The sequence below is a fragment of the Fopius arisanus genome, unplaced genomic scaffold (assembly GCF_000806365.1).
Source record: "Fopius arisanus strain USDA-PBARC FA_bdor unplaced genomic scaffold, ASM80636v1 scaffold00384, whole genome shotgun sequence".
In the NCBI taxonomy this organism is placed as follows: Eukaryota; Metazoa; Arthropoda; class Insecta; order Hymenoptera; family Braconidae; genus Fopius; species Fopius arisanus.
In genome coordinates, this window is record NW_011888123.1 from 10,776 (window position 1) to 21,569 (window position 10,794).

At 34.2% G+C, this 10,794-nt stretch overlaps 1 protein-coding gene across 1 annotated transcript; it reads right to left on the bottom strand.

Annotated features, from left to right (window-relative positions):
• Window positions 1-219: 219 nt before the first annotated feature.
• Window positions 220-8,278, bottom strand: LOC105272896 (uncharacterized). Its single transcript, XM_011315127.1, has 10 exons — window positions 8,181-8,278; window positions 3,568-3,881; window positions 2,276-2,555; window positions 1,980-2,042; window positions 1,694-1,894; window positions 1,248-1,569; window positions 1,022-1,169; window positions 831-937; window positions 646-714; window positions 220-556 (listed from the first exon to the last, which is right to left on the bottom strand). The coding sequence occupies exons 2-10, from the start codon at window positions 3,630-3,632 to the stop codon at window positions 459-461; spliced, it is 1,353 nt and encodes a 450-aa protein (XP_011313429.1). The 5' UTR covers window positions 3,633-3,881; window positions 8,181-8,278; the 3' UTR covers window positions 220-458.
• Between the last annotated feature and the right edge of the window lie 2,516 nt (window positions 8,279-10,794).

The window sequence follows — 10,794 nt, forward strand, 5'->3', positions numbered from 1 at the left end:
ATCACGATCAGGAGCTACTGCGGTACTTAATGGGGAATTTGGGCGACCAAGCCTGCACGTTTTCGGACAATCAGTCTGCCAATGGAGGCATCGATCACGATCAGGACGTACTGGAGTTCTTAATGTCGGATTTGAAAGATCAAACTTGTCCAGTTTCTGATTCACTGGATACACGATGAGCCTTGCAGCTTCAAAATATTAGTCATTATTGGTTTCATCATAGATTTTATTTCTTTATAATTGTTTAAAATTTAATTATCACATTTTTGATAATCATTCTTTGGTAGTTTTCCAATTTTACCACTTTATTAGGCACAGATTTATGTCCATCGAAACACGGAATACAAGAAGCATAACTATGAAAAATTATGGTTTATGATTATTAATGTTCGAGATCTTCAACGAGTAATTAAACAATATAATGTACTCTGGCTTGTTCAACAATTTGCCAGGAATTGCTACCCTGATGTAGCGGCTCCTGCTTCTTCATGACCTTTGGCCTTTTTAGTCACCACCATTGCTTTAGGACTTTTCTTATGTGGACGTTTTCTTTTCACTGAAATTAAATAAATAAATTACGAATAAATTTCCTCGGGACCTTATCATTAATTCTTTATTCAAAAGAAGGCCATAAACTAGTCTCACCTCCATACTCTTCATCGTCTGGGGACAAGCTTTTTATTGCAGGCTTAGGTTTCTTCACATACGTTGTGTCTGTAAAAATGAATATTTGAAGCATTGATTCGTATTACGTACCACTGAAAAGACGTTATAATTAATAATCAATTAATTGATTAATTGATAATTAATTGAGTAATCGTTTAACTTACTGGTCACTTTTCCTTGCGCCAAGTTCAATCTTTCCTCATCAATTATTTGCGATAAATGAGGTGACAAGCGACTTTTCATAAAATCGTAGACATCCTGTTGAGTAATCCTACAAAAAGAACAATGGATCAAAATTTTGTTAAATGTTACTTTACACTCTACACTAAAAAATGTTATAAGTCTTTGTTATTACCCGTCTCTGAGGAGGGTCTTTTGAGCCTTTATAATTTGCTCATCTTTAGTCAATATTTGCTCTCGTTTCTTTACTTTCACCAGTGGGATGTTCGCATCTGATCTTTTCAAATTGACAACTTCATTATTAATTATGTCCTGCAAATTTCCTGCAAAAACGACTGCCATTATTGTACAGTACTGTATTTTTTTGTATTTCTCTAATCAACTATAAGTTTAGTGCTTACGAATGAATACATAAACTCTTGGCTTGCGACCACCAGCTCGAGTTGTGAAATGCCTATTGAATGCCTCAGAATCGTTGTTTGTCCTAATACATGAACTAAAGACTGACACCACTTCTGGTTTCCCTCCCCATTCTCCTTGTATATAAGCCGCCCATCTTTTGAGATTGGCGAAAATCTCATGATATAGATTGCAGATCTCTTCAATAACTTTCACACCAATATGTACGAGTTCAGGTGGTAATAATGCCAGAGAGCGGGTTATCAGTTTTGGTTCAGATGGAGCATTCCTGAGTCTCAGCTGTTTCCAATGGTCAGACATGGCCTACAATCAGACAACAAAATACCCAACATCTAATTGAACTTGTTCCTAAACTCACGCGACATATAATAATGACCAGTAATAAAATGACGAGTGTGCAATGTAAAAATAAAATAATGCGACTCACTTTAACAAAATGAAACCAGCAACCTTGAATCCTGGCTCTAGGAAACACCAAGCGAAAAGCTTTCAATGCTGCTTTCTCAAAATCAGAGATGATGAGCTGAACGTCTTTAAGACCTGGGGCCAATTCAAGTAGTCGTCTTAAGATGGCTTCGTACAGAACTGCTTTAGCGCCTCGGCAATAGGCGAATCCTACTGCAAATGACTATGAATAAGAACAGACAGGATAATATGGTGAAAACCATGTTCGAAAATGATGAAAGTTCTATTGGAGAATTTTATTTCCGTACCTTATTGCGTTTTCTCATACTAATAATCCATATCTGTGTTCCTGTCGGAATATTTGGAACCGCCTAAAAAAGCCATATTTAGTACAGTTTTATATCTGCAAAGATCCAACTCCTCAACCACGAATTGAGTCGAATTGTAAAGTAAAGTAGAATACAGTAGAATACTACAGAATAGTCAAAGAAAATTCATAAATTACCTAAGTGACGGTATTTTTTTGGATTATTCACATTAAAGGATAGATGCCGTGAAAAATTTTCAAACTACAGGAATACCCAATATGATAAAAGGTACAGACCTTCATGGTGCCATCAATTTGGATCATTTTTGCGGTATTGAGGTCATTTAAGACTGCATCATTAATAAATAAGAGGGCACAACCTTCCGCGCCTCCTGGGGGATGTACGACCCCTTTAAAATTGCCTCTGACCATCTCCGCCATTTCGTCATTTTTTACAAGAATTGATCCCAATTCTTCTAACGATTCAGGTTCCCTTGGTCGCCCAATTGCCTCTCTTTTCCGCCTGATCAAGCTTTCAGCTGCAGGCACTGAGATGCGTTGTGCCGCAGCAGGATACCTACAAGTTCAAGAAGAGGGGAACCCAATCATTTTCTAAGAATCCTCTGGTGATTCAGGTAATGTTGTTAATTCAATGACTTGCCTCCGGATAAATAGGGGAATTATATAATTCGTATATTATAGATGTTTATAAATACAGTGGACTCTCGATAGTTGCAACACGTTAGGGGCTGTAGGGGTACCCGATTCGTGGAAAGTGGCAACTAACTCGGGCCCCCACTCCTGCGCGCCGCTCGGTCTCAATTCTGGGAAATTTAAAGGGACAAAAAGTATTTTCTTTTTCGGTGTCGAATAAAATAATTGAAGAAATACTTGTGCCGGGGAAACAACGTGTGTGTGGTACACAAGCATGGCTCTTTCGTATTTTGGTTACGATATCGATCGGAGGCGGAGTAGGGGTATCGCTCGAGCGTCTGAAACGCGAATCAGGAGAAAGAGTGGCAACTATCGAGAGTGCAACTAACGAGAGTCTACTGTATATCGATAGTTCATCTGTATAGATGTTCATATACGGATGCATTAATCTACGTAATTATTAGTAACTTTATTATTACAGCACCGCAGCGGGATGATAGTTTTCTATATGTACTAAACGAACAACTCCATATTTTATCCAGCTTGCTCGCTTTGGGTAAAAAACGATTATTTAAGGTAATTCTTCCTTTCTGATGATCCATTCAACAAAGAATGTATATGCGTCGTAATTTTCACTTGACGGCGAAAATATTGCAAATATGCGAAAAGAATATTGAGTGTTTTGGCAAGAGTTGGAAGAGTTGACGAGTTGTAATCGATGACTGAGGAGATGAAGATATTCAGATATTTTGTTATAAGGTCTATCAAGAAATTCATCCATTATTGAACAGTGATAATTTAGTGTCTCATAAAATACTACTCTAAAATTGAATTTCGTCTGCGTATGGAAGCTGATAATTGGAAGAGTACATTTTTTTCAATGCCCATTTGAATACAATGAGGTGGAATGTTTTAAATTTGCAAAGATTTCTTACTTTCTTGAAACTCTGAGGAAGATATCCATAGGGGTATTATGGGTTATGCTAGCATCTCGTTTCATTTCCACCCTGGCAGCAGCATTCTCTTTCTCTTCTTGTCTGGCCCTGTGCCGATGTTCCCCTCCTATTAGAGTGAATGTGCCGTCGTGAGTTCTGCGCAGTTTTACTTTACAATTAAACGCTGTTTGATATTCGCAACATCGATAATTCGTGGCAATAGAAGTCGAAGATCCGAAGTGGTAAACATGGTTCTTGTAGGAATAGTGACGTCTGCTATTTCCATCCTCAATGACAGTCAACCCTCCATCTTCCTAATAAGAACAGAACTCCAAAGAATATTTTGAACATTTTTCGAAGATCATTCCAAAAATTATTATTCAAATCTAATTGTGGCTCAAAATATTCGCTTCTTTGTTATTTCGATTGAGTTTGAATTTAAGGAGGATTGTATGATTAACTATATTAAAAAATTTTATAATTACGACAAAAGTAAAACAAAATAAGAGTGGAAACCAAAAGGGAAGAAATTGAGCGCCAAAAAATCTAAGGTGGAAAAATGAAGGGTATAGAAAATGAGGGGCCGAAATTAAGTGTTGAACAATCAAATCGACCCGATACCGATCAAACGAAATTCGTTTTTTAGAGACACAGACCTATATATATTATTATGCTGTGATGTAAGCATAATGCTTGGAAGATTTAAGCATAATTCGTGGGGTAAAAGCGTAGGGAAAATCTTGTTTGTGGTATCGAAGAATTGACTCAATTATTGTTAGATTCCGATCTATTAAGCATTAATTCAATCGAGAATGCCTTCCAAAATATATTCAATGGAATACATGGTAATTTAAAAAAGTAGCAAGATATTATTGTGATTAAATTTGACGATGCGCACGATTAACTATAATAATATGCATTATTGAGAATCCTCCAAAAATTTCAATCCAATTAGAACCCGATTGCTAATCTATGAGCGAAGAAACAATAGTATTGAAAAATAGTATATTTTGTAACAAGCGCAGAAAAGTGATTTTTGGTGTGCGGGAGGCTTATAGTACGAGCCGAAGGCGAAAACTGAAACCTGAAACGTAAATCTTTAATAATTCCCAATAAACTGTTTTTACCACGTTCTGGCACAATTTAAATAAATTTCGCAAAAATTAACTGAAAATTTGTTAAAAACTATCTCATAAAGTTCGGCGCAGATGATTCAAAATCGTTTGAAACGTGAACAATCGTGGGTCCCAACGAAATTGCCTTTAAAAAAATTTTCTGGATTATCTCCAAAAGTTGATCTCAGATGGCTTAAAATGACCTGGAACGTGGAGAAATCTTAGTCCCTCGGAAAGTGTTTTTTGTGCAAAATCGAAGTTGAACCCAAAAAAAATGTGGCCCACCTTTTTGCTTTTGCTTTATTGAAATGCATTTAAATGAGTTTAAATAAGGCCGAATGAATCCGATCGAGAGTTACCCCTTGGGTTTGACCTATCAGCGAGGCGTGAGAAAAATGTCTAAAATTGCTAACAAAATTTGGCAACATATAACAATTTTTCGCCCTCCATTCTTTGGCCTTTTTAACTAATTCACACGAGTGAGTGAGAATTGGTTTCAGATACCTTCATCGGCTATTGGAAATACGAAAACAGCAAATCGGATAAAGATTCTCAATTTTTTTAGCCCACGTGAGTGAATAATTCGAAATTAATTTTCTCTTTTTTGACCGTAGAGATAAATATCGATAATTTTTTCAATTTGAAGTGGAATAAGGTAAAATGTAATAAAAAATTGATTTTTTACTCACTGGAATTTTTCTTGGTAACATCCTTCACCGATTTTCAACACCAAATAATATAATTATCAAAGTAAATGTCATACAAATTATTATTTCTATTTAAATAAAAAAAAATATCAACTGAAAAAATAAATTAAGGAGGTTGATTTATTCAACAATGAGCTCTATCCACATTCCAATAATATACTCGTGATTCGCTCCGTCAGACTGACCATCGGCTCAATCGCTAGCTACGTGAATAGGCCAACGGTGAAATGCTCCAATGGGATTCGTCCGTTGAGAGGCACACCCCCTACTATTTTATATAGAGACACTCATCCGTGACCGCAGTAATTGGAACGTGTTCCCGAATCAAAATTTTACCGGATCCCCTAGCATAATCTCAACGTTTAAAACGTACTTTTCTTTGATGTTCAATTTTTTCGCTTGAATCTTTTGCATATTTTGAACCGACTTCGCAATTCACCTCATCCCATTGAACCCCGCTGCCTTTTATATTGTTCGTATTGTCCTTAGTTTCCCTCTTATCATTTCCCTCCCACGCCATTGCATGTGTAAATCCCCAAAAAATTATCAATTCATAAAAAAATTATATTATTATTATAAAAATTATAATTGATGCTAAGCAGCATCCAGCCGGGGCAGAAACAGGATGGGTCACCGGAAGGGAATATTTCTCGGATCGCGGGAAAAAAATATCTCGACACCTGATGATCCGATCTGTTTTTTTTTTTCTTTTTTTTTCAAAGTCGCCTCTCGGGTTAATACAAATTTGATCCATCCAATTGGGCCTGACATGCATTAAACTAATTCATCGATTTTTATTTAGATCTTGAAGGCATACGGGATGAATGAATGTTTCGACGTACTTTCCACAGAAAATGCGGAAGAAATGAAAATAAGTACGGATATGTACGTCGGAAGCACATTTATCGGTTCATTCAGCTACGTAAGCTGGTCAACGTAATATCAACGTCCTGAATGTCCCCGACGACGTTGAAAACACGTTGTAACACGCCCCCTAAATTTTCACTCGTCTATTGTCTCATCGTCTAAAAATATTGATCTTTTCCATACAAAAAAAAGTTTCTATCGATCAATACAAAAATACTCAATGCAATGACGCTTCCCGGACAACGGCGCATTTTAATACTTCCTCGAAGTCGCACACAAACTTGTTTGAACTTAATATAATAAGTGCACAGAAGAAAAAAATGGATTCAAAAACTAGTTTGTACATTTTAGAAAAATCTGTTCTTCAGCAATATTCTCTAATATACTATGGTATAATATACTAAATTTATCTGAATTGAAGAAAGTTGTCATATTAAACAAAATAAAAATTACGTTGGAAGTTTTAAAAGGCGATAATAGAAATTGATGATAGAAATTGGGGCATGAAGAGAGAGTTATAGATAACGTGCATCTTGGGGGAGTACGTACAGGAGGGTTACATTGACAATGAAAGCTAAAGAAATTCATTCGGTGAGTTGGCCAAAAAATATCTCTGAAACTAAGGGAGATCCATAATTTTTAATAAAGGCGGGGAGAAGGGAAAGATTTTTCTGCGATCTCAATTTTAACTTCATATATCAATTTTCAAAATTATCAAATTTTTGGCAAACTTCTTAAAAAAACAAGATATTTTTTAAATTTCTGAAATTTTTCCAACCTTTAAAATTAAAAAAAAAAAGACATTTTGGATGTATTTCAAATTTTAATCAAAAATCGCTATCTTAATGTGTTTCGGAATTTTCTTTTTAATAAAAAAAAAGTTAATTTTGTTTTTTAATTTACTAATTTTGAATTTTTGGCATTTTTTGAATTATTAAAATTTTGCCCCCTTATTTTTCCTAGGCAAAATTCATTCCATAATTTGCCATCTTCCATAGTTTCCGCCATGTTTTCTAGATTTACAACTGTTTTTTTATTAAAAAAATTTTGCGTCCACTTCACTTTCTATGCGAAATTTAACAAATAATTTCTCATCTTACATAACCTTGGCGATATTTTCAAATTTTTTTCAATTTTCAAAATCCCCCTCCTCATCACCCGTCTTCCAGATGCGTTATTTTTACGATAATTTGCCATTTTCCGTAGTTTCCGCAATGTGTATCAACATTGCAAGATTTCCATGTTCATCATTTTTCGAATTTTTATAATATTGTCCGACATGCCTCTCCTAGGCCAAATCTGTCAAATAATTTCCCATTTTGCCATACATTGAATTATTGAAAAAATGTAGAAATAAGAAGGATTTGACAAAAATTTGACGTTGCACGCTCGGATAAATCCTCAAAACAAAATCTTTCACGCTTATATAAACATATTATATTCATAAACCCGGCGAGCTCACTCAACGTAAAATTTTTCAAATGGTTACTTTGCAGATACACCCCCGCACATCTTAACCTTTCCTCCAAAATGTAGCGTTTTTTTTATATTCTAAAATTTAATTTCACACAATTTATACAATTTTAGCAATTTCAGAATTTCTTCTCGCTCAAACGTCATTTTGAATGGCCCCCAGAGCTTTCCCGCTGAGGTGAAGCTATCTATCCGTTTTTTCGTTCATACTTCCTATTAAAATTTTCAAACTTAAGGTTAATGTCACTGATAATATGAATAATTTGACATTTTCATGTATTCAAAGATATCGAATAGAGTAAATAAAAATAACGAAATAGCTCTACAGCGTCACGAAAATTCCGTCGCTTCTGAAGTTTTTCACGAATGTTTCGTAATTTTTCTTTTCAGCAATAGATGGTTACTTTTTCAACTTTTCTTTTCCATTCAATTAATAATAAATTTGCCTTACCTTTATAACATACTGATGGAGCACAGCACTATTCACTTCTAAATACACTTCTAAAGCACTTTTAAATACAATGTGGATTCCGTAGATATCGATTGCTATATTATTTTTGGTAAAAAATCTGAGCTTGCTACTTTACAATAAACAATTTAAAGGGATGTGTATTGGCGTTCATTTTTAATGATTAACATAAATTCCAATTAGAATAGTATATTTCGTAACAAGTGCGGAAAAGTGATTTTTGGCGTGTGGGAGGTTTATAGCACGAGCCGAAGGCGAGTGATATGATCCCACACGTCAAAAATTACTTTCGGCACGAGTTGCGAACAATATTTTTCATCAGAATATGCGGAAAAGTCGCTTTTTAGGCACGCGAAGCGAAACGGAGCGTGACTGAAAAGTTACTTTTCGGCACATCGTGATGAAAATAATATAAAAAGATAGTTTATTTTGCTAAAAATACAATATTGTTTTCAAAACGGAAATTCCCAAGCGTTATATGATGGCATGATATTCGATTATTTGAAAGCACATATCATAAGCTTCCAAATGGTAGAGTATATTCATTCCTTCACCGAAAGAATGGGCATCTTGGAGAGCTAAAATTGTTAGCCGACTCAGAATTCTAAGACATTAATGACAGCGATTTTTTAAATAAAGAGATTGTCGAAATTAAAAAAATTTTACCAATCTCTTTTTGATTTGTAAATTGTTTGCAAATTTAGGAAAGGGTCTAACCGGATAAGCATGGCGAATCTTCCCCCAGCGAATTTCAAGGCGCCAGTTTTTTGACATATTTATGATCCAAAACGATACTTCTGTGGAAAATTTCAGATCTTTAACTTGATTCCCTGATTTTTAGTAATTAAACAACGTGTTTTTTCTTTTTTGTCATACTAAAATTTGTTTTAAAAATCTGAAAAAATTAAAAAAAACAAGAACATTTCAAGATTGTGCCAATTTTTTTTTCATATTTTTCCCTTGCTAAATTCTATTTTTTATCACTCAAACTTTGTTTAAAATCAATTTTGATGTGTACAGATTTTTCTACTACTCTGAGGAGATTAAAGTGATTCTACTCTAAATTTCCTTCAAATTGAACCAAAAAAGATTCAATGTTTTGGCTGCAATACATAAAAAAAAACTGCAAATTTTCCGGTTTTTATTGAAAATTGAGCCATACATCAGCTTTGATATTTTTCTAAAGAGAAACTGCATCCCAAGCATTCGTAGAATGTAATTGGCCACTACAAATAGTCCAAAATTCGGAAAAAATGTATAAAATCTCGTTTTCACAGCATGAGATTGATAATGAAAAGTGTTCAAATAAGGAATTCACATAGATCCTTCGGAGATATTTCATCATTGTTAAGTATACATAAGTATGACCTGTCATACCACGAACATACTTATAATTACTAGTTAATTAACCTCTAGGAATTATCTCCGCAGGTATTTTTAACAAAAAACGTGCAAATTTGCAGTTTTTATTTTTTCCTATCTGTCGCATGTAAAACATTGAAACTTCCTTTTCCTCAATTTCAAAGGAATTGAGAATACAATCATCTCTTAAATTTCCTCAGAGTACTAGAAAAATCTGTACATATCGAAATTAATTTAAAAGAAGATTAGGTGCGATGAAAAATAGGATTTAGCAAGAAAAAAATATGAAAAAATAATTCTACAATTTTTAATAAATACTGAATAAATTTGAACTCGTTTTGATTTTTCAGAATTATTTCACATTTTTAAAATAATTTTGAAAATGAAAAAAAAACACGTTTTTTAATGATTAAAAATCCGGGAATCAACATAAAGATGTGAAATTTCAGACAGAATTATCTTCTTGGGTCATAAATGTCAAAAAGTTGTCGCCTTGAAATTCGCTGGGGCAAATTCACCATGCTTATCCGGCTAGACGCTTTTTATAGAAAAATGGAAATAAAACCTATTAAATATATAAGACCTTCTCCTTTGGCTATTCCCCTGGGCTTCTACTGCCTCCTCCCTCCTCCCGTCACCAGTTTTGATACCACCATTTTATACAATTCCCCCATATCTAAGTTTACAATATTAGTTTTTGAATGTTATTTACAATGTGGGTATGTATTTTGTATAGTTAGGTAATTGGAAATTACATTTTTCTTATTAAAAATCATAGTATAATACCGATGTATGAAAATTGGAAAATCGTATAGAAATGAAAAAGTATTATAACCCGACAACACATATAGTAGTTTGATATACATGACCTCCTATACACACTGAGAAAAAAAAATAATTTTGCCAAAAATGTATTCTTCCCACCAGTAAATCTGGCCATCACTGTATAAATAGTCCCATAAGATATACTAATGCCAAATATATTTTCTTGTGGTTAGTAAATATTCTTGGCAAAAAATTTTTTTTTCTCTGTGCATAAGTGACTAATTTTTCCGATAAATTTTTAAGAATGAGATGCTGTGGAGAGGGGGGGGGGATTCATGGAAGTGATACGAGTAAAAAATATACAAAGAATGTAAGGCAGATGTATGATTTAAAAAAAAGTGTCCGAAAGAGCGGTCACAACGAAAGATCACAAGGGTCAAGCGCTCGCCAGGGAAAGAAGAGAGACAAA

Bases quoted from the DNA above. Each gene is read 5' to 3' on its own strand.
- LOC105272896 (XM_011315127.1), bottom strand. From the start codon at position 3,632: ATGAAACGAGATGCTAGCATAACCCATAATACCCCTATGGATATCTTC. The intron at 2,043-2,275 runs GTCTGTACCTTT...TGGCTTTTTTAG, and splicing joins AAATTGATGGCACCATGAAG to GCGGTTCCAAATATTCCGAC. The intron at 1,570-1,693 runs GTGAGTCGCATT...GTCTGATTGTAG, and splicing joins GCTGGTTTCATTTTGTTAAA to GCCATGTCTGACCATTGGAA.